This window comes from Rhincodon typus, chromosome 9 (assembly GCF_021869965.1).
Source record: "Rhincodon typus isolate 14 chromosome 9, sRhiTyp1.1, whole genome shotgun sequence".
NCBI lineage: Eukaryota > Metazoa > Chordata > Chondrichthyes > Orectolobiformes > Rhincodontidae > Rhincodon > Rhincodon typus.
The window spans coordinates 3,760,403-3,785,121 of NC_063340.1; the positions used below are offsets into that span (position 1 = coordinate 3,760,403).

Here is a 24,719-nt window from a genome sequence, read left to right on the forward strand (position 1 = left end):
CTAGGGACTCTTGGCCTGCTGTGTTCATCCAGCTCTACACCTTGCTGTCTCATGTGCAGCAATCCTGGACAGCATTCAGGCTTAGGCTGAAAAGTGGCAAATAACATTCACGCCACACAAGAGGCAGGCAAGGACCATCTCCAGTAAAAAAGAATCTACCCATTGCCCCTTGAAGTTCAATGACATTACCAGTGCTTGAATTTCTCACTGTCATCATCTTGGGGATTAGCATTAACCAGAATCTGAACTGGACCTGGCATATAAATACAGTGGCTACAAGAGTGGGTGAGAGGCTAGGGACTCTGCAGTGATTAACTCACTACCTGTCTCCCCAGTGTCTTTCCACCATCTGCAAGGCACAAGTCAGGACTGTGATGCAATATTCCCCACTTGCCTGGACGAATGCAGTGTCCAACAACAATCAAGAAATTCAATACCATTCAGCCAAAGCAGCCTGCTTGATTGGCACAACATCTGCAAACATTCACTCCCTCCACAGATGCACAGTGGCAGCAATGTACACTATCTACAAGGTGCATTGTGGCAACTCACCTAAGCTCATTTGACAACACCATCCAAACTTGCAACCTCTACTATCTAAAATGCCTACGGCAGCAGATACATGACAACAACAACACCTGCAAGTTCCCGTCCAAGATGCACACCTTCCTGCCTTGAAAATATATCACTGTTTCTTTCCTGTTGATAGGTAAAAGTGTTGAAACCCCTTTCCTAATAGCACTGTGTGTGTCTCTACATCCCAAGGATTGCAGTAGTTCAAAATTGCAGCCCATCACCACCTTTTACAGGGCAATTAGGGATGGGACAATAAATGCTGGCCTAGCCAGTGACACCTAGAGCCCATAAAATTTTACAAAACGTAAATTCAGATTGTGAAGAATAATCAATATGATAGTTGAGGGGGATTGCATATTTATTCTAATTGGGTAGCAGGAAAGAAAATCCTACTTCAAATAAACTAGCTAACAAATCACTTCATTTTAAATTAATTAACATAATCTTTCTCTCTCCTACAAGATTTCTTCTTCTAATTTGCTGTCCATACAATACTGAAAGGAGAATGCACATTAGCAAATTTGTTTGATTTGCATCTACTCTTGGACAAATATGCTAAGACAAATCCATCAATGAGACAAATGGAGACAATTTACTGTGGGGTTTGACTTGAATGCTAGCTTAGAACTCCTTGGAAAAAGTAATATCTGCAAGATATTCAGTTAGAATATCAGGCCTTCAGTTAGAATTTGTCTTTCACATATTTCACATTTTTCTCTCATTCCTTTTATTTGATTTCTCATTGCCATGTGCCATTCCCTACCATGTAAGGAGAAAGGACTTTCTGCTGAATCTACTCCAACAGCAGGTAACAGAATGCCACAGAGTGATTGAATTTTCCCCTTCTTTCTTGGAAGCAAGTACTTATTGTCTTATTTCCCAAAAGCAAAATCAATTTGAAAAGTTATGAATGTAAATCTGCAATCCTCCATTCAATGACACATAGCATTGGAGATTCAGGGATAAAATTTATACTCTTAGTTTTCAATTGAATCTTGTTACTAAAATGCTGGTTTTCTTTGTGCACATATAAGTTGCCATCACTTTTAGATGTTCAGAGCCTTAATAGTCCTGTGACCAGATTCTGTATTCACCATTTTACTCCAACTTGTTAAGGTTGTACAAGTACAGTTGAGCTGTCAGATCTTGGAAACCATTCATTGCAGTGTCCTTTTAAGCCACCAACTGAACTGGATTCAAAGGTCAGTTATTTGAGGAAACTAAATAAGTTTCTAACTTTTTTGCAACTACTGTATGTCAGTTTGACAGTCTGCAGGGAATCTTAATAAATTATATAACCTGTGCAATTTGTTTTAAATACATTATCAGGTTGTGGGTATCACTGATGAGGTCAGCATTTAATGTTCTTGAACTGAATGGATTTCTAGACCATCTCAGAAGGTAGTCAAGAATCGACCACTGCTTTCAGTTTGAAGTCCCATGTCGGCCAGATCAGATAAGGACAGCAGATTACCTTTCCTAAATAACAACTTTGTAATTTCTTTGGGTGGAATTTACTGCTTCCCTTTGAAGGCAGGGTGGGATGGGTGGGAGTGGTAACCATATAATTGGGCAGGAGATGTAGTGGTGGGATCCTACATGATGCAACAGGCCTTCCCTAAAAGTGGTTACCCATGACAATTACTGGCTCTCCATCCAGGAGACAAAACTCCATCGCCTCCAGTAATTACCAGTAACAATCTGGGGAATGAGTGGCAAAAGGTCATTAAATCCAAAATTATTGCTAAATGTATAAGGCGTATGTGTGAAAGAATTTTTGAGATACTGAGAGTTGTCAAAGCTTATGTTTTGCTACAAAAAAATGTGAGGCAGGGACCATTACCCCTTTTATAAAAAGAGTTAGTAACTGTTTAAAATATAGAATAGAATAGAAATTTACTGTCCTGTGCACTTTTCCATGAAAAATACAGTGAGAAGTTTTATAAGTCACTTTACCACAGCACCTACATCAATGACAGGAGTCATACGTAATGATAAAAGAAAGTAAGACAAAGTTCATCACAGTTCAGTTCATCACGACGCCAGAAATAGGAATATGATATAGAGTAAAGACCTGGTACTTAGTTGGGCCAAGTTGCTTAGTTCTGTGTTATTACTTATAAGAAGTGATAAGAACCTAGCATGTTGATAGGTGCGAGTTTTATAGTTTTATCAGCAAACTGTAAGCTGGAGATTTTTTACGCAACATAATGAGTTACGCTTATTTACGGTGTGAAATCATAATATTATTTGCTCAATTCCAGACATATTGAAGTCTTCTAACCAAAATTTATTTTTTTAATTGGTGTCACTGTTAAGGTCAGCATTTATTAACCTAATTGAAACACACTCCAAAGATTAAAGAGCTGTATTGGAACTTAAACATTCTTTTGGTAAAATGGCAAGCAGATCCTAGAGCTGAATCGAATATCTTGTCTTTCTTGCACTTTGGGACAATGCACGGATGATACATGGACATTATGGGCAGAATTTTTATCCTCCCTGGTGAGTCATGCTGAGAACAGTGGGAAATTATGGTGAGGATGAGAAAATCAGATTCTCCATATTATGAAAGATTTCCCAATTTTGCCCTCCAGCCATGAATGTTGACTTCAGAATCTTGCCATTGAGCAGTGACTACCTTAATTCCATGCATTTGGATCTCATTAAAGCCCCAACTTGTCATCCTTTCCAATTCTCCTCTCCTTCCTTAAGAACCTAAGTCAGAACAGGTACCTGGCAACTGAGCTCACCAAATGTGTGTCCCAGCTAACAAGCAACTTTCCAGAATGTTCTGTGGCCATTAACTTACTCAGCTCTTTGAACACACAAGTCAGCACCAGCACACCATTGGCCTTGCAATGTCATCCTGCCTGGTCTTGGACCAATTCAGACACCACTTCAGTCCTTCTACACTTTACTTCGGAGCTCAGGGACACCTAAGACTTGCATGTTCCTGCCAGGTCACTGCGTACAGAGATACAGGCATCATACGTATTTGAACAGAAACCATCTTCTGGCTCGGAGCTTGCTTTCTTAGTGCCCACTCACTTTATCAGTGACTTGGAGGCTGCCAGCCTCTGTATACTTCATATTGTTTTCTTAGTGCATACTTAATTCAGCATTGGCTTATGGGCAGCCAACCTTTGTGTGGTTCACACTCCTGTCTTAGTGCACAAAGTCTTTAATGATCAGTTACAGAGGGAGAGGCAGGCAGCTTGTGATAGTGGAGTACACTGAACAGTCAATCTATCAGCCAGATAGAGAATGGACATGTTGCTGTACGGCACTGTGCTAGATCAATATCACACCTGGAGAATGTGCAATGTGGCAAACTTTCTGCTTGTGCTTCAAGCAAATCGCTATGTTTGAAAGTTAGAGGAGAGCAGTTTTTGAAGGGCTGAAGGGAAACTACAGTCAGTCAGAGCATACTGCCACAGTCCTGTCCTCTAGGACAATATTAAACCTTTCTGCTTTATGCAGTTTTTCACAGCAGATCAAATGCATTGTGACACAGAGTGGACATTTGAGCTGCCTATTGTGCACCTCCCGGCCATGAATAGCAGAGTACTCCCTTGAAAATCTGATAAATGGAATGAACCTTGCCCTGAAGAAATGTGTGGAATCATCACTGTTTCTGTGCACTCATTCATAAGGCTTGTGTAAGTGTGGGTGTGAATGTGCCAAGCCTTAGCACAATCCCTGCACATTGCATTTAGCCTCATATTGTCTACATTCAAGTGCAGTGGCTTGGCTATTGTCATTAAAGCAATGGTTCAAGGATCCCCAATACCTGAGGCAATCTGAAGTTGAGGAGTCGGTTGCTTGTGAAAGATGAGTAATGCTTGGCATCACAACTTCTTTCATCCTTGGGATGTCTGAAGAGTTTGCCCATCTCTTACATGGTGTGACTAAACTAGGTCTGACAGGAAAAATTATACTACAACAGACATTTTAACAGTGCAAATGAAAACATATTTACAAAGGTGAAAGGTTATTTACAATGGTGTTCCACTTTTTTTATTTGTGTGTCTTCAGTATGTTTCCTTCTTTCACTGCCTCCCATTATGAACCCTTCCTGTCTTCAGTTTTTCTTACTGACAGAGAACACCTCACCACCTCTCCTGCTCATGAATCATCAGTACCTGCTCTTGCATCTACTTCCCTTGTACTCAATCCCTCACTGTATCTTATTAACTAAGTTCATTCCTGAACTCTGCATCTGCGTGGAGGGAGCTGCTTTGTAGTTGACCTTATTAGCTTGGAAGACTTGGGCAGTTGTCCCCTAGTGCCTTTGGGTTAGCGACCTATTGAGAGTCACCTGCCCAGATGCAGGCTCACCTTTCTCAGCTTGAACTGCTGTTTGGCTTTAGTATCACAAACAAGGAGGAGCACTTGTGCTGAGAAGATACACACACACACACACACCTCCCTCTAGGCCTGGTTATGGGCCAATTGTATTTGCAATACGACAAAAGTCTGGTTGTAAGTGCAGTCGAAGTGCTGGGGTGTCCCCTGTGAGTGAGCAAAAAGTGCTGAATACAGGAGGGGTTAGTAATGGGAGTCAGAGGAAGAAGGAAACAATACGATGGCACACAAGTGGCACAGGTAATGTACCCTTGTGGAGCACAGATCATTGACCTTTTCCTGGACAGCTAAGCATCCTGCTTTTCTCAAGACAGAGTACTGACCCAGGCAGCATTTTGTGTCCAGGCTGTCTGGGTCTGGTGATGTGGTCTTCTGTGGCAATCGGCTGAGAAAAAAAACTGTCATCCTCTCCACTACCCCATTTATCAAATGTCCACGTCCCAGTCAGTGAAGCAGAGAATGAGCTTTCCTTTCTTCTTGGCAATATACTGATTGTCAAGGTTCAAGCACCACATTGGGAGGGACATTTTCTGGTTTGCAGCCCCTGAAGTGTGTAGGTGGGCTTTATATATAGTGCCAGTGGTGTGAAAGCTTGAAGGACCTGGAATAGCAAGTAATTCCATCTCTTAGCCCATGCTATTCCCCAAGAAAGGTGTCCAAGAGCGTAGTTGAATGATTAATGAGGTGAAGAGCAGAAAATTGTATGAGACTAATAACACATGGCAGTACAGACATCATGGACCACTCAACAAAACATATTAACTGAAATTCCACCCAATCAGTTGTGCAAATGCAGAATCGGAGATAAAAAAAAAAGTTGTTTTATGCAATTACATGCACATTAAATTTTCAACTCAGAAATTCCTTCTAATGAAGGGTCCTTCTTGATTTCTATATCATTGGATAATATTTTATAAATTTTGATTTGTTTTAGGATGTGACTGGAACTTCATGGTATCAAACAGAGTTTGGCCTCACAAGCAAACCAAGACACCAATTCAGACATGCTTTAGAGGTAGGAAGCAAATAGACACAGCAGGGTTTTGAGCATTTTGAGCAATTTTAGAATGAGCTATATTTTAAAAAAAACTCAGCAAACAAAAGTATGGGAGATAAACTGGTTTAAAGTTACTATTGGCAATAATTGTTTGGATGACTTCTCCCTGATAGACTTGGTGTTAATTATGATATTTCTTGGTTCCTTTGCTGTGCTGTAGTTTTGCCAAGAATTTGCATCATATCAATTGTGATTTTGTGTGATACATCATCTGTCTGTCACTGGGTTTAAAGCTTCTTGAATTCACAGTGTAACAGTGATAATTTTTTACATTCTAGTATATTCACTTCTCATTATCCTTGAGAAGGTCATTGTGGGCTTCTAGCTTGACAACAGAGCAGCTTGATGGGCCATTTCAGAGAGACATTTAGTAACATGCTACTAACCACAGTTCACAAGCTGCAGCTGGCATAGTTTCATGATGTTTATTACAATTGGACATACCTATCTAGGCTAACCTTGGGTTGGTAAGCTTGTATTAGAAATTGTTTATATAACCTATTCGTAGTCAGCGATGTGGGGCTACAGACTGAAAGCAATACACAACATCAATTGTGTGCAGCTCATATAACTTAGCACAAGCGAGATCGTATTATTTGCTGCGTTTGCTCATGCCTATCTACTTAGTAGAACGCTCAGCCCACTCAGCATTATATAACAGAATTTCCAACATTAGGTGGTAACACTAATGGTAGGGCCCTGAGTAATCAAGCCAAGCAGTTCACCGGGATCTCCATATGCAGGTTGCAACAGGGAGGGACAAAAGCTCGATCAGTCAAACACTCTCGCTGGGAAAAAAAAAAGTGTCTTTGGTGCAAGGAGGGCTGATGGGAATGGGGAGCTGATAGACAAAGGACCCCCTAACCCCATGTAACCCACAGGCCCCATTCCATGTACATACTGTAATTAATTCTTTGTTTATTCTCAATTTCCCCTACTGATGGTCATGACCTGATTCCAGTGGAATAAAGAATCCTTGCTTTATGATCTTCGGGCCTTCTGTATGTTCAGGTTTTATGTTACATTTCTGACAGGGTTCCACAGCATAGACAACAAGTCATGGTGGATGATGTTGAAAGGGTCCACTGCTTAAAGATTCAGTTGAACTCTGAAGATATTTAAAATCCTTCATGTGAAAGTGTCTTTGCTGTCATGCCTTATATCCCTCAATAATCTTGGTTCTTCATTTTTAAAAATTATTCTTTTCACAACTAAAATACCCATTGAGATACAGGTACTACATGGAACTGCTGGTGAATGGGGCACAGTTCTTTATTCACTGCTTGTTAGTACTGAACATCATTTGGAGAGTAAGAAATTTGTAATTGCACAGCAATGGGCCATCAGCATGTACTCCAGGCATAAATGACATGAGAATTCCCAATCATCTTCCTTCTGGCTGAGAATAGCAACTTGGCTATGTGCACTGGTGTGGTTGCACATTGAATGTGCCTTGTACATGCATAGTTTGCAATACCCAAGTGAAACTTTCAATACAACTTAAGGCTGCATTTTCACCATGGTTCAATGAATGCTTGGTAATTTAGAATTAGAATTCAATTAGAATCAGGTTTTATTATCACATGTACTCGTGAAAAGTTTACAAGCTGTCACTTACAGCATCATCTTAGGTAAAAATGTACCTAGACATAGAATCTTACTACAAAGCAGAAAAACAAAGTAAGCAAGCCAAGAAGTTTAACATTACAGTCCTTCTTGCTAAAGCATACAAAAAGACGAACAACATAGTTAATAGATCGACATCACAGTCCTGAGCTCACATCCTTCACAACGCTTGACTTCTTCCACTCTCACCTCCACCTCGGGCTGCCTGCTCCCACACTCACCGCCTCGGGCTGCCTGCTCCCACTCTCACCGCCTCGGGCTGCCTGCTCCCACTCTCACCGCCTTGGGCTGCCTGCTCCCACTCTCACTGCCAGCCCCTGGGATTTGCTGTCTACACAATCCTCCGGGGCTGCTTCCCCATGTGCTGCTGCAGAGCTCTTCCCCGTGCTGCTCTGGGGACTTGCTGCTGGTGCCTGCTGCTGCAATATTCACCTCCGTTGCTGAGGGGACAGAAGAATGAAAAAAAAGAGAGGAGAAGGGAAAAGAGAGAGGAAGAAAAGGGAAAAGGAGGATAAAGAACAGGCGGAGCAGAGGTGCTCCGACAGGAGCATCCTACTCTGCTGCCATCTTGTCATGACTTGTTGTGACTTTTTGTCATGACTTTAGTACATCAAAGAACCAAAGCAGGTTCTCAGTGGAAATTTGTGTAATTGTTCTGCATTTATAAGGCCATGATAATTTCTGTCTCTTTTTTTCCCCTATGCTATTTGATAGCTGCGTAACTGGGAAAAGAACCTTCGTGAACGTGCAAATGAAGGCAATGTTGAGAAACACTGCAGCAATGCCAGAAATGAAATTAAAAATTACAGAGAATTGGTTTCCAAATCAGGCAAGTTTTATGACATTGGGTTTTATTTTCCATGGAGGAATAACTAACAATTTGTCAAAGTAAGGATTTTCCTTTGGAAGAACAAATAATTTTAATAAATAATATTAAATGCCAAATAAAATGACTATTTCCAAATGCCATCTCTTTTAGTGGACCAGAAAAATTGTAAATGCAAATTCCCACTCACTTGTAGATATATTATGCCCACTGTCAATCAAGTTAGATTCTGGAACTGACTGCAAAGCCAATTAAGAGAAGCTGCTGGGATAGGTGATATCTATCTAACTGTTATCCACCCAACTAATTAAAAAAAAGACACTTTATTTTAAAGAAATGGAAAATAAATATTTTCTTTAGAAAAGGAATGCCTCCTAAAATTATTTTTCAATAATTATTTTTCAATGCTACATGGGCAATGTAGTATTTATTGACCATTCCTAGTTTGCCCAAAGCCAATAGAAATCAATCCCTTCCTGTGCTACTGGAGTTAGGCACAGGTCAGATCTGATAGGACAGCAGGTTCCCTTCCATAAAGGACAATGTAGTGAACAAGTTGGGTTCTTACAAAATTTTTTATTTTCCTGGTGCCAATCCAAAATTACCATATTCTTTGAATTTAATTACACAGTGTGACACAGTAGGATTTGCATTGATCATGGGGTAGGTCTTGACTTTATGCAGTAGTATAAAAGGATGATAGCAATTCATTGTACATCACTTCCATTTCCAGCTTTTCAACCATTTGAAGATCATGTCAAAATTGACCTCATTAGCTTTAGACAGAAGAAATGTGTATTCATTGCACCCTTTTTATGAATGGCATACAGGCAAAAAGGAACAAAAGTGCAGAATGAAATGTTCCACACACAGTCTGCAACTGTTGTAAAGATGTCTTGCTCTGTTGGCTATCCAAAACAGGGGTAGGATCCTTGACTGTTAATGAAAGGTCTAAACTCTTTCTAAAGACCTTCCTGAGGAAAGATGGCAAGTAGCATTCATTCAACATAAATGCCAAGTAATGACCAATTCCAACAGAGAGAAATTCAATCACCCATGACATTCAATGGCATTGTTATCATTGGATGGCACAGTGGCTCAGTGGTTAGCACTGCTGCCTCACAGCGCCAGGGACCTGGGTTCGATTCCAGCCTCGGGCGACTGTCTGTGTGGAGTTTGCATGTTCTCCCCATGTCTGCATGGGTTTCCTCCAGGTGCTCCGGTTTCCTCCCACAGTCCAAAGATGTGCAAGGTAAGTGGATTGGCCATGCTAAATTGCCCATAGTGCCCAGGGATGTTTAGGTTAGGTGGGTTAGACATGGGAAATTGGGGGATTGGGTTTGGGAGGGATGCTCTTCGGAGGAGTGATGTGGACTTATTGGGCCGAATGGCCTGTTTCCACACTGAAGGGATTCTATGATCTATAACTGTGGGGAATGATTGGGCAAGTAGGACTAATTGGATAGCCAATCTACCAGAGTATAACAGGAACAATGGACTAAATAGTCACATTCTGTGCTGTATTGTTCCATGATTCCTGAAGAACAGTGGCCAGTCAAAAGACTATTAAGGTCTTAAAGCATCCTTTTCCAGCCTAGACATGTTGAGAGGGGCTCTGCAGAATGCATCGCTCATGTGTCTTACATGGCTGTACCTATTTTTGCTTAATGATGTGCTAACTGCAAATTTTCTGGTTAGATATGGTTAAAAATATTATACTCCTTTTTTTAATATATTTTGACTACTTTCTAATATATGGTCAGTGCCTTACTATGAAGATGGAAAATCACCCCTGGATGCCTTGCATAAAGCAGCGGTGGACTATGCCTTGGCTATAAAATTGAAACCAAAGGACCCAGCGCTGCATTTCCACCTAGGTGTGGTGTTAGAGGAACATTACTATGCAGCTTATACATATGGTGTGGTGAAAAAGGTAAGACAACTGTACCAGGCTAAACCCAATTGTGGCAAGTTTGAAAACAAAACACTAAAAGGAAACACATTAAATATTCTATTATCAAAATATGTTTCCTTTTTTTGAGATTTTACTATTTCCCAGGAAGGTGATTCTGTCTTCACTGAAGGGAATGATGAGTATTGAATTGTTTTAATGAAGACGTTTCTTAATAACTCAAACCTAAGGATTTTCGTTTGAGAGATATGTTGTTTACAGGGCTCCCCCTGAGTGAACACACTGGTAGAGATTTTGATCTGCTTACTGTGCTGTCCACACTGGAAAACGAGCATGATAGGCAGTCAGTTTTTTCATCAGGAATATCTCCTGTGCACTGAATGCTTGAGTCATGCATGACTTGATTTGAGCGGATTTCAAAATAGTTTGGCTGCTGCTTGTAGAGTAAGGGGATTAGCATCAGAAGCATACATGATGATGATGATGTCAGAGTTACATGATTAAATAGACTGAGCAGGAAGGGAGCAGCTGTACTCTGCAGAGTGAAGAGAATGAGAATATAGATCGAGATAGAAATAAAAGGTTCTTGCAAAACATTCCGTGATATCCAAGAGCATTACTTTGGGGGACTAAACAGAATTAGATCCCAAACTCTCAACAAAACAACAGGAAAGTTGATGAAGGACACCCCCATGCCCCACCAATTGGTGGAGAGTACCACAGTTGCAGTTGGATGCAGAGCACTCTAATTCCTAGTCTTAATAAGGGAGCACAGGTAACTGCTGTAGAAATTATACAGTTAGGTTAGCCCTAAAGAAATCTTCCCAGGCTCTGTGAGCCATTTAGTCACCTCCCTCCTGCTATTTGGATTGCCTCTCATATTTTTGAATTTTAACTAGCTCAATGCAGTGGTCACAGAAGGGCTAAATTTGATTTCCCTCCCACCTCAACATTTCTGAGATGCCTTCCAGCACCCTTTAAGTGCTGGCAGCACACTGAGATCAATAGATAAGCTAAGAGCATTGAACCAGTTCAGGCCTCCTGCTAGAGCCATCAACAGATGGTGCAATTTCCCTGTTCACCATCTAGCTGTTACGCACAGAACTCGCAAAATAGCCCCATTGGATTTTAAATCGTATTTAAAAGTAAAGACCTCAAAATCTTCAGCTTTTTCTCAACTATGTTATCTCCTGATGGGGCTTAATGAGATGAAATTCCAACTGAATTATTTGCAATGCTTATCTTAGTAATGACTTTGCTCATCAGATTTCTACAACTATTTACATGTAAATCTTCAAGTCCTTATTCTGTTCTCGTATAATAACCTAAATCATCAGTCCACAAAATTTCAGATTGAAGATTTCACAACTATTTTCATTTCATGCCCTTATCAGTTCTGACCATACTGGATAAATAACAGTTATCTTGTTTACAAAACAGAAATTGCTGGAAAAGCACAGCAGGTCTGGCAGCATCTGTGGGCAGAAATCAGATTTAACATTTTGGGTTAGATGATCCTTCTTCAAAACTGACCCAAAATGGGTCACCTGACCCAAAACATTAATTCAGATTTCTTTCCACAGATGTTGCCAGACCTGCTGAGCTTTTCCAGTGATATCTGTTTTTGTTTCTGATTTCCAGCATCTGCAGTTCTTTTGGCCATCTTATTTGGTAAATCACAACTAGATCTTTGTTACAATGATCCACACCATTGAAGTAATGTAGTTTATCTCACCAGTCGTTGCAACAGTTACTTTGTCCTATTTGTAGGTATTTATGTAGATAAATTATGTATAATTTCCAAAATACTTTATCTGTTGGCATGATAAGGATTGAATCTCATTTATGTTAATAAAACATGTTCTGGTCGTAACCTTGTGAACATTTTCCGATTTGTTCAAGATTGTTACAATTTATACTACCTTAGAAAATGCATCCATTAATTTTCAACATTAGAATGATTTCCATCTGCCCCCAGATTGAAGAACAGGGTGCAGAAAAGCTGTCTGCAGCTGAGACCTCCGGTAGAAATGACGAAATTGCAGTCATTTGTAGACTTCACGGCTTTAAAGCAGATTGCACACTACAGCAACAACTGAAGGCATTGGACATGGAATACCACCAATTAAAGGAACAGGGACAATCTGCCAAATCTGATTATGTACAGACACTCTACAACTGGAAAGCTCAGCAAACAGGGAAGGTATGAATCTAGAGAATACTGTAAATGTTGTATTTTCAAAAAATACCAGAGCAAATTGATACAAATTGAACTTCATTTGCCTGCATGATACCTCAGAGAAGATTGTAAACTGGCCATCCCTGTACTTCTTGACCTGTGTGCCACAGTTGACCGCATCATCTTCTCCCAGTGGCTTCGTCCAGACTGTAATTGTCTGGTTGCATTCTCATAGTTCAGTCACAGTGAGGGAATCACCTGCAGTGGTTTCTCTTTATTCTCACACACCATTACACCAGAAACCCTGATTTTGAGGTGGTGTCCTTTGACAGTCTGTTATGTATCCCTGAGGAGAATTCAGTCCTTTACATTCAACTCAGTTGGGTGGACTGAATCTGGCAATAATGTTGATGATATTACACATCAGTCTGCATACATCATCAGCACGAGTAAGTGAAAATTAGCCTTGATGGACTCATAAGCATGTGCGAAATATAAAATAAAATTTGGAAGCTGTGGAATACAGAAAAGTAACTTTGCATGTGGCATCAAAAACACAGGTCCAGCGTCACCAAATGGTATATTTCTATGACCCACTTCTGCATGAGTCCTTGTATATGTAATGTAATGGCAAAAGCGTTTGATCACATAACTGATGCTCTATATTATTATTGTTATTGACTGGCTGCATAATATAGGATGGTAAATTGAAACCAGTGGTCTCTGATGAACAAAAGTACATCGAATGGTGTCTGCTGAAATACATGGATGCCTTGTCTCTTCAGCCTCAAAGCTGGGAATACAATTTTCATGCTGGCCGGTTGTACCTGTTCCAAAAAAAGAACCATGATGCACTGAAGCATTTACAGATAGCACTAGCACAGAAACCAACAGAACCTTCCATTAGGTAAGCAGCTAAAACTAACTACTTTGCTCATGTCACATCAGTAAGGATTATTGCTGAAAAACAACACATTTTGTCAAAACTTTTCATTTTGCGTTCTTCAGGAAAATTCACAAGCAATACTAACGTGAAGGGAAAAATCAACATTTTATGCTGAATGAGAATAGAGTATTGATTCATTAGCAAGTGGACTCTGTTTAGTAGAGATGTTACCATGGAGCATTCACTAGTTAGATTATGATTGACAATCAACTGCCAAGCTTTGTTTAAATTTAAACCAGTTAAATTGACTATGATGAATGAAATAATTTCCCTGAAAAATTAACCAGACAATGTCTGTCAACTGCTTTTCTTAGTTGAAACAGGTGCAGTTTGTGTCTAAATTCTTCTCTGTCTGCAAATAACAGGACCCTATGTATTAATACATGCAGCTTCCGGGATATGCAAATGTAGCAAATTGCAAGCCCAACTGAGTCGCAAATTGATTATTAACCTGATTCTTAGCATACTTAGAATTATTCAGCCAATGTCCAATCACAGATGCACATCTAAATTTAGACGTTGTGTTTTGAGTTTTACAAGCACTGGCTGATTGTTATGGTTAGTAGCTTGCCCATTGAGAAAAGCCAAATGGAGATGCTGTTTGGTACGATCTGCCAGTATTTGATATGTATAATCTACTTACTACGCAGTTAAGTTCGTATAGCACATTACTCATTTCTGTGATTAGCAAAATGTGTTTTTGGCTTGACAGTAGTGTCCTGGCAGTGACAAACACCACTCTTGTTGCTATTGCATTGTAGCAGCGTGAAACAGCTGTGTTCCTCATGGCAACAATCTCCATCAATCACCATCCACTTGTCAAACAATCAGCACCCTCTTTTTATACTGTATAAAATGTTGTTCTCCTTTTACTCTGATATTTTTACGATTTGTCTTGATGAGTGTAAAATGAAAAGCTCCAACAAAATGTCTTTTTTTTCAGCAATACTGAAGTTGTGTAGGAGGTGAGGTGTGTTGATTATCTTTTTAATTGATGAAGAAATCTAATATAGTAATTTTTAAAAACTTTTATAGACTTTCACTGTGCTTTGCACTACTTATTTCAAAAAAAGAATAAAAATAATTAATCAATAATTCCACTGAACAAAACTAGAGTTATAAATATAAGATTGTTGCTCAGAAAGTCAGTGACAAATTCAGGAGAAATTTCATGTGTTTAGAACATGGAACTCACTACTGCTGGAAACAGTTGATGTGGATAGCATAGATGCTTTTAGGTAGAAGCCAGATAAACACGGGAGGGAGAAAAGAATAAAAGGATTTATTTATGGGGTGAAATGAAGTGAAGTGAGGTGAGGTTTCTCTGGGTTGTAAAATGCCAGCATTAACCAGTGAGGTTGAATGGCCTGTTTGCGTCCTGTATATTCTGTGTAATTCTGCATAACAATACATTTGCAACGTGAAAGGTAGGAAGAAGATCTATTCCTATATACGTCTTAATTATCTGTCAGGAAGTATACTTAGGTGAATTTATCATCTTGAGTTTTCTTTGCTGCCTCAAGTTCATTAGTTTGGAAATGGTGGAACTGAATTTGCCATATTCCTGTGAAGCACAATATACTGGTACACTTATGAGCTCTAAGTTAGTGTACTTACTGCCGTGGAAATACATATCATTGGTTTAGAAGATGGACAAGATGATTTAGAACATCTTAAAGGGAAAGAAATTTTTCTTAATTCTGTTCGTTATGAATGTCAGTCTATTGCACAAAATTAATCATACTTCAGTTTTGATTTGGCCATCTGACTATTTATGTTTACGGTGACCAGGATACAAAATGGCCGTGTCATAGCGTTACGCAGCATGGAAATAGACCCTTCGGCCCAACTTGTCCACACCAACCAGACATCCCAATATGACCTAATCCCATTTGCCAGCATTTGGCCCTCCAAACCCTTTTGTTTGTACACCCATCCAGAGTTTTTTAAACGTTGTAATTGTACTCACCTCTACCACTTCCTCTGGCAGTTTGTTCGACCTTCTGCATGAAAAAAATGACTCCTCACGTTCTTTTTAAATCTTTCCCCTCTCACCTTCAACCTACACCCGCTAGTTTTGCATTCCCCCACCCCAGGGAATAGACCTTGGCTATTCACCCTATCCATGTCCCTCATGATTTTATAAATCTCTATAAGGTCACCCCTCAGCCTCCAATGCTCCAGGGAAAATAGCCCCAGCCTATTCAGCCTCTCCCTATAAACTCAAACCCTCCAGTCCCATCAATATCCCTGTAAATCTTTACTGTACCCTCTCAAGTTTAACAACATCTTTCCTATAAAAGGGTGACCATAATTGTATGCTGTATTCTAAAAGTGGCCTCACCAAAGTCCTGTATAGCTGCAACATGACATCCCAACTTCTATACTCAGTGTTCTGACCAATGAAGGCAATCGTGTCTTCAGTTGCCTGGACCTGAGCTCTGGAATTTGCTCCCAACACACCACTACTTTTCTACCTCATGTTCTTCTCCTTAAACACTTCTTAAAATGTATCAAACTTTTGATCATCTTAGTCTAATATTTTCTGTTCTGGCTTGGTGTCAGACTTAATTTTATAACACTTCTGTGAAGTGCCTTGGGAAGTTTCATTATGTTAAAGGTGCTACGGTATATAGGTATACGTTGTTGATGTTCGTAGTTACAAATCTCTCACAGACTAATCCTGTTTCTGGATTGTTTCTGTGATGAAAGGCAATTTTTATGTGCACATGTTATTAGGCTGGCTCACATTCCCCTACCAAAGTGGTCATATATATCTGTTAAAGATTTCTAAAATTGTTGTCGGGCAGCATCTTTCCTTTCATCATTACAAATAAGAATCCACAGTGCAGGGTAGAAAGAGCCTTTTGAAGAGCAAGCTATATCGTGCCAGAGGATATTGCTTTAAAATTAACAATACCTAAGCGAGGTGACAGAGTAGGAGAAGCTATTTAGCCACAGAGTAGTGGATTTCTAGCTAAATCAGTTGGGACTGAGAAACAAGAGCAAAATGCTGTGAATGCTCGATATCTGAACGAAAAACAGAAAATGCCAGAGAAAGTCAACAAATCTGGTGACATCAGCAACAAAAGAAACCATAGTAATGTTTCAAGTCACATATTAGTCTGCTCCTACTCTCCTACTGTCTCAAATGAGACTGAGAAAACCTACTTTTAAAAGAAAGATTTTGATAAAAATTTCTTTGGGATGATTTTGCAGGTATGATCTGACATGATCAAATAATTTCATATGATATGGTAGTTCTCTCCTGTTGGGGCAAGGATTAGGTGATTGGCAGCTGTGGTGAAACACGCTCGAGGTGCTGAGGTGACAAGGACAGCTGTGTTTAAAGGAAAACCAAATCCACACATTTGAGGGAGAAAGGAGTAGAAGGACAATTTAGTGAAGTTAGTTGAGAAAATGTCACAGGAGGCTTTTGTGGAGCATAAACACTAGCATATTAGGGGCCTGTTAGGCCAGGTAAATATGATGGAATACTTTATAACAGAACATCATGATGCATGAATGTCCTAAAATATTGAATGATTCTCTTTTGTGAATTGAAATATGTGTTCAGGGCATTTCCTTGGGTATTAAATGGACGTAAACTCCAAAATGGTTAATTGTGTGTGGGAAACTGTCTTGATTTCTGATGGCATGCTTTCTTGTATTATTAAATGGCCTGATGTTGTCTGTAAGGAGGAGATTTCACTTCTCTTCCCACTAAACAAAAACTAAGCAAGTGAGTACTCAACGTGATCATGAGATCATAAGAAATAGGAGAAGGATTTGGCCTATCAAAACTGCTCCACCATCAAAAAGATTTTGGCTAATCTGATTGTGCCCTTAACTCCACTTTACTGCCTGTTCCCCATAACCCCGAACTCCCTTGTTTGTCAAAAATCTGTTCAACCCAGCCTTGAGTACAATCAATGATCTAGCCTCCACTGATCTCTAATGGAAGGGAATGCCCTTCAGAAAATGTAAATTTTTCTTCATCTTCATTTTAAATGGGAGACCTTTTATTTTTAAACTGTGCCCTGTGAGTCTAGCTCCCCTCTATTTGAATAGAATATCCAGAGGAAATACCCTTACAATATCTACTGTGTCAAGCCTGAACGCTGTACACAGTTATCTAGGTGCAGTCTGACCAATACCTTACATGTCTGTAGCAATTCTCTCTCACTTATATCTTCCTTCCAATAGCGACCATTTGCCTTCCTAATTACTTGCTGTACTTGCATGCGAGCTTGCTGAAATTCGTGTACAAGGACACCCAAATCTGTCTGTACCGCACCATTCTGCATTAAATAATATTCTGATTTTTAATCCTTGCTGTCAAAGTAGACAACCTCACATATTTTGAGATTGTACTCCATCTGCCAAATTTCTGGCCACCCCCTTAAGCTATCTACGTTTATTTCAGACTCTGTATCCTCCTTTAACTTGCTTTCTACTTAGTTTTGTATCATCATCAAAAATTTGTCTCCAATTTTGTTAGTCCTATCTTCCATTTCATTAATATAAATCATAAATAGCTGAGACTCAAGCACTGATCACTGCAGCACTCCACTAGATAGTAGTGAGCTCCCTTTCCTCTGCTATTCCACTGACCCCTAATTAAATGGTAGTAAGATGCTGACAAGAGTCAGGCGGGTACCACATACATCATTTGGACCCCAGTATCAATGCCAGTAGATGTGGGAAAATGACGCAGAAGCTATTAAATGTGACCAGAAAAATAAAATACCATGAGTTCAAAACCTATGTCCATAAATGTGATTTGCATTCTCCCACCCGAAATGCATTTGGAATCAATAACTAAATTAGGAAGGTGGTGGACAGTGGTAATGTTTTTGGACTAATACTGTCATCTAGACACCTAGGCCAATGCTCTGGGCATGTGAGTTCGAATCACACCATGACAGTGGAAGGAATTTCAATTCAATTAATTCCAATCTGGAATTGATAGCTAGTCATCAGTGAAAGTAACCATAAGACTATCATCCATCTGGTTCACTAATGTCCAATAGGGAAGGAAATCTGCTGTCCTTTCCTGGTCTTGCCTACATGTTACTCCAAACCCACAAGCAATGTGGTTGACTCTTACCTGCCCTCTGAAATGGCCCAGCCACCCTTTCAATTCAAGGGCAATTGGGGATGGGCAACAAATGTTGGCATTGCTAATTACACTCACAACGTAAGAAAGAATAAAGATTAATACAGTTTCTTGGAGATATTTTCAGCAGCAGTTAGCCTGTATAAACTTGAAGTATTAATTAGCAATTGAAGGTTTGTGCAGCCTTAGATATATGCAACGTGATCATAGAGTCATAGAGTCCTACAGCATGGAGACAGGCCCTTCGGCCCAAACTAGTCCATGCCGACCAAAATGTCCATCCACGCTAACCCCATTTCCTTGCACTTGGCCCAAATCCTTCTAAACCTTTCCTATCCATGTATTTGTCCTTTTAAATGTTGTTAATGTACCCGCCTCAACCACTTCCACTGGCAGCTCATTCCATATGCGTACCACCCTCTGTGTAAAAAAAGTTGCCCCTCAGGTTCCCATGTATTCTTTCCCCTCTTACCTTAAACTGGTGCCCTCTAGTCCTCGATTCCCCAACCCTGGGAAAAAGACTCAGTGCATTCAGCCTATCCATGCCTCTCATGATCTTAATACAATTCTATAAGATTCCCCTCAGTCTCCTACACTCTGAAGAAAAAAAAGTCCTAGCTTGGCCAACCTCTCCCTGATACTCAGTCCCTTGAGTCCTGGCAACATCCTTGTAAATTTCTTCTGTACTCTTTCCAGTTTAATAACATCCTTCCTATAGCAAGGTGACCAAAACAGAATACAATACGCCAAGTGCGGCCTCACCAACGTCCTGTAAACTGCAACATAACTTTCCAACTTCTATATTCAGCGCCCTGACTGATGAAGGCCAGTGTGCCAAAAGCCTTCTTCACTGCCCTGTCTACCTGTGACTTCACTTTCAGAGAACCATGCACTTGAACTCTTCCATTGCACTCTTTCAGGCCCTACCATTCACCTGCCTTGATTTGACTTTCCAAAATGCAACACCTCATACTTATCTATATTAAACTCAACTTGCCATTTCTTGGCCCATTTCCCCAGCTGATCAAGATCCTACTGCAATTTCTGATAACCTTCCTCACTCTCCACGATACTGCCTATTTCAGTATCATCTGCAAACTTACTAATCATGCCTTGTACATTCTCATCCAAATCATTGATACAGATAACAAACAGCAATGGGCTCAGCACTGACCCCTGAGGCACACCACTACTCTCAGGCCTCTAGTCCGACAAGCATCCTTCCACTATCACTCTCTGCTTCTTACCATTAAGCCAACTCTGTTTCCAATTTGCCATCTCTCCCTGGATTGTGATCTAACCTTCCAGAGCAGCCTACCATGTGGAACCCTATCAAAGGCCTTACTGAAATCCATATCGATTATGTCTACTGCCCTGCCCTCATCAACCTTCCTGGGGTCACTTCATTAAAGAACTCTAACAAATTTGTGAGGCATGGTCTCTGACGCACAAAGCCATGCTGACTACTCCTACTCAAACCCTGTCTTTCCCAATGCACGTATAGCTTATCCCTCAGAATCTTCTCAAGTAACTTACCTACCACACATATTAGGCTTACTGGTTTCTAGTTCCAAGCTTTTCTTTGCAGCCCTTCTTGAATAAGAGCACAACATTCGCTACGCTCCAGCCTTCCGGGACCTCGCCTGTGGCTAACAATGATGCAAATATATCAGCCAGGGTCCCCGCAATTTCTTCTCTAGATTCTTGCAGGGTTCTTGGATATACCTGGTCAGGACCAGGAGATTTATGCACCTTCATATAATCTAATACTTCCAACGCCTCCTCTACTGTGATATGGACTGTCCCCAAGGTATCACCACTAACTTCCCCAAGTTCCCAAGTCTTCATGTCTTTCCCCACGGTAAATACAGAGGACAAATATTCGTTGAGGACCTCCCCGATCTGCTGCAGTTCCACACAGTTCCACTTTGGTCCTTGAGGGGTCCTATTCTTTCTCTAGTTATTCTTTTCCTTTGATACACTTACAGAATCTCTTTGGATTCACCCAAATCTTCTCAGCCAAAGCTATCTTGTGCTCCCTTTTCACCCTCCTGATTTCTTTCTTCAATAAACTCCTGAATCCCCTATTTACCCCAGGGATTCCCTTGATCTCAGCTGCCTATACCTGACCCATGCCTCCTTCTATTTTCTGGTCAAAGCCTCAACATCTCTTGTCATCCAGGGTTCCCTACTCTTGTCAACCTTGCCCTTCACCATCACAGGAACATAGAGACCTTGAACTCTAGCTATCACACTTTTAAAGGCTTCCCACTTGCTGGAGGTCCCTTTGCCTGCAAACAAACTACTCCAATCAACCCTGCAAGCTCCTGTCTAATTCCATCAAAATTCACCTTGCCCCAGTTTAGAACTTGAACCTGTGAACCAATTTTGTCCCTCTCCATAACTATTTAAAAATTAATAGAACTGTGGTCACTGGTTCCAAAGTGCTCCCCCACTGTCATCTCAGTCACCTGTCCTGCCCTGTTTCCAAAGAATAGGTCGGGTTTTGAAACTTCTGGAGTAGGACCCTCGATATATTGCTTGATAAAACTTTCCTGAACATACTTAACAAATTCCACTCCATCTAAGCCCTTAACACTATGGCATTCCCAATTTAATTTAGAAAAATTAAAATCCCCTACTATGACAATCCTAGTCCTCCTCCAAGTCTCCCCAGCCTCCCTGTAAATTTGTTTCTTTAATTCCTGTTGACTATTTGAGGGCATGTAGTACAACCCCAATAATGTCACCATCCTCTTCTTATTTCTTAGCTCCACCCACAAAGCCTCATTGAGTGATCCCTCAGTTATTTCATCTCTGATTACTGCTGTGATACTCCCCTTAATCAAATATGCAACTCTCCCTCCCCTCTTTCCTCCACCTCTGTCCCACCTAAAGTACCTTATCCTGGCACAGCAAGCTGCCAGTCCTGTCTCTCCCTTAGCCATGTCTCTCTAATGGCTATAATATCCCAATCCCACGTACCAATCCACCCCCTAAGTTCATTGGCCTTACCTGTCAGCTTTCTTGCATTGAAATAGATGCCATTTAATCCAACAGGCATTCATCGTTCCCTGTCCTGTTCCAGCCTGATGCGTCTGTTCAACTTGCTATTTCTGATTACTGAGTTTCTTTCCAGCCTCGCACTTGCCTCCCAGTTGTTGAGAATTCCACTCCCCTGACAGTCTGGTTTAAACCCTTTCTTGTAGCACTAGCAAATTTGCCCACCAGGATATTGCTCTCCCTCCATTCAGGTGCAACCCCACTGAGCAAAAAGTACAGGTAAGCTCAGGTAAAGTTCTTTTAACTTTCCTCTTTAGTCTTTGAGCAGCTGAGATGGCAATTAGGGCAGTGGCATGCTCCTCTTGCAGGATGTGGAAGCTCAGGGAGACTTCCATCGTCCCTGATGACTACACCTGTGGGAAGTGCACCCAGCTGCAGCTCCTGGGAGACCGTGTTAGGGAGCTGGAGCTGGATACACTCAGGATCATCCGAGATGCTAAGCGCCATCATAGATATGAGTTTTAGTGAGGTGGTCACACCTAAGGACTAGGCAGAGAGTAGCTGGGTGATCACCAGGAAAGGCAAAGGGAGTAGGCAGAGAGTGCAAGAATCCCCTGTAGCCATTCCCCTTGAAAACAAGTATACTGTTTTGGATACTGTTGGCGGAGATGACTATTCAGGGGAAAGCAGAGGCCAGGTTTGCGGCACTTTAACTAGCTCTGGAGCACAGTGGGAAAGAGTAAAGGTAAACAGGACCTTGGTGATAGGAGACTCCATAGTTAAGGGAACAGACAGGAGATTCTGTGGCTGTAAACAAAAATCCAGGATGGTGTCTGAGTTTCCAGGTGCCAGGGTACAGGATGTCTCGGAGCGGCTGCAGAATGTTCTCAAGGGGGAGATGAGCAGCCAGACACAGGTAGAAATAGGGGTGAAGACCTGCGGTGTGATTACAGTGAGCTAAGAAAAAGGTTAAAAACCAGGACCTCGACGGTAGTAATCTCCGGATTACTTCCAGTGCCATGTACTGTTGGGGATAAGAACAGGAGGATATGGCAGATGAATGCATGGCTAAAGACTTGGTGCATGGGTTAGGGATTCAGATTCTTAGATGATTGTTATCTTTTCTGGGGCAGAGGTGTCCTGTTCAAGGGGGATGGGTTGCCCCTGAACTGGAGGGGAACCAATACCCTGGCGGGCAGATTTGCTAGTGCTACAAGGGAGGGTTTAAATTAGACTGGCAGGGAGGTGGGATCCTCAACAACAGGGAGGCAAGTGTGAGGCTAGAAGGAGAGACAGTAATCAGAAATAGCAAGCTGAGGAGGCAGGTCAGCCTGGAACATGACAGGGAGCGAGGAATGCCTGTTGGATTGAATTGCATCTATTCAAAGCAAGAGGACTGTCAGGTAAGGCCGATGAACTCAGGTTATGGATGGGTACGTGGAACTGGGATATTATAGCCATTACAGAATGATGACTAAGGGAGGGACAGGACTGGCAGCTTAATATGCCAGGGTACAGCTGCTTTAGGCAGGACAGAGGTGGAGGAAAGAGGGGAGGGAGAGTTGCATTTTGATTAAGGGGAGTATCACAGCAGTAATCAGAGATGAAAAAAACTGAGGGATCATCCAATGTGGCTTTGTGGGTGGAGCTAAGAAATAAGAAGAGGATGGTGACGTTTTTGGGGTTGTACCATAGGCTCCCAAATAGTCAATGGGAATTAGAGGAATTTGCAGGGAGATTGGGGAGACTTGCAGCAGGAATAGGGTTGTCATATTAGGGGATTTTTAAAAAATCCTAACAGGCCATCTATCCTGATATTTTAGTTAAACAAACTGGATGTAAATTTACGTGTTGCTCATTTATCTTCAGGTTTTATGCTGGTCTGCTTGTGCTAGATCGGGATGATGGGCTGGGTCCTCAAACACGCTATGCCATTCAATACCTCCAACAGGGCTTAGAGCAATTACTAACTAACCTTCAAACTCCAAGTGATGACCCACCAGAGTAAGTTTTTACTATCCACAATAATACACTAGATATACGTTCGGATATATAACAAATTTCGAAATTAAATTTCAAAATTTTGAGACTAAATAGACTTCATGTAGGCAAGGCCATTAGGGTTACTGAACTTGGGCAAGTAAATTTATTTATTTTGTTTTAGCGAATGCAAATCCCTGGAGCCATGCAATTGCTTCCTTGTATGCAAAGCTTTAGGTGATTAGTCCACCGCTGAGTCTATAGTGGGGACACTCATTAATGATGTGCAGTATTGTTTGTGTTTCTCTACAAGTGTGTAAGGGGTTTCTACACACAGATAGAGTTCAGGTACAGGTCTGCTATGAATTGATTATTTTTTCACTGGCTCATAGGAGGTGGAGAAGCGATTTATAGAAGTTTATAAAATAATGGGAGGTATGGATAAAGTTAATGGTAGGTGTCTTTTCCCTAGGTTGGGGATTTAAAGATTAGGAGGCATATTTTTAAGGTGTGAGGAGAGAGATTTAAGAAAGCCACAAGGAGCAATTATTTTACACAGCGGGTGATCCGCATGTGGAATGAACTTCCTGTGGAAGTGGTGGATGTGGGTACAATTACAATGTTTAAAAGGCATTTTGATAAGTACATGAATAGGAAAGTTTGGAGAGATATGGGCCAGGAGCAGGCACATGGGACTAGTTTAGCTTGGGATTATGTACAGCATGGACTGATTGGACCAAAGGGTCAGTTTCCGTGCTGTATGACTCTATGACAGAATATGACAGGATATGAATGGCCTGTTCCTGTTCCAATGTTCCATTTGGGAAATTCAATACCAGCTTTAGGAACAAACATTCCCAGTATTTCTAGATTGAGTGTGAAGCTCCCTCCATTCTGCCAGTAATGTTGCTTACCCCAACCTCAGAAGAATGCACATACTGGACCAGAATGCCATTTTCTTTTCCTTTACCAGTAATTCTTTTGGCCTTCCTTGTATGATGTTGATAAATAGTAGTTATTTAATGTGACTGTTTATGCTTTTCCTTTAATGATAGACTGTGCATATTTGTGACAACAAGGTGCAGGGCTGGATGAACACAGCAGGCCAAGCAGCATCATAGGAGCAG

At 40.9% G+C, this 24,719-nt stretch overlaps 1 protein-coding gene across 4 annotated transcripts in view; it reads left to right on the forward strand.

The window, feature by feature from the left end:
• Window positions 1–24,719, forward strand: part of LOC109930670 — a 135,753-nt gene that overhangs the window by 15,798 nt on the left and 95,236 nt on the right. For 3 of the 4 annotated variants that reach the window (XR_007262922.1, XM_048601246.1, XM_048601247.1), the window contains exons 6-12: window positions 1,693–1,778; window positions 5,879–5,959; window positions 8,342–8,456; window positions 10,217–10,386; window positions 12,344–12,568; window positions 13,243–13,451; window positions 23,482–23,616. Coding sequence is in view for 3 of the 4 variants with exons in the window: in XM_048601246.1 (XP_048457203.1) it covers window positions 1,693–1,778; window positions 5,879–5,959; window positions 8,342–8,456; window positions 10,217–10,386; window positions 12,344–12,568; window positions 13,243–13,451; window positions 23,482–23,616 (1,021 nt within the window). In the remaining variant the exon portion in view is untranslated. The remainder of the gene's footprint in view (window positions 1–1,692; window positions 1,779–5,878; window positions 5,960–8,341; window positions 8,457–10,216; window positions 10,387–12,343; window positions 12,569–13,242; window positions 13,452–23,481; window positions 23,617–24,719) is intronic. The other variant, XM_048601248.1, reaches the window with a different exon arrangement.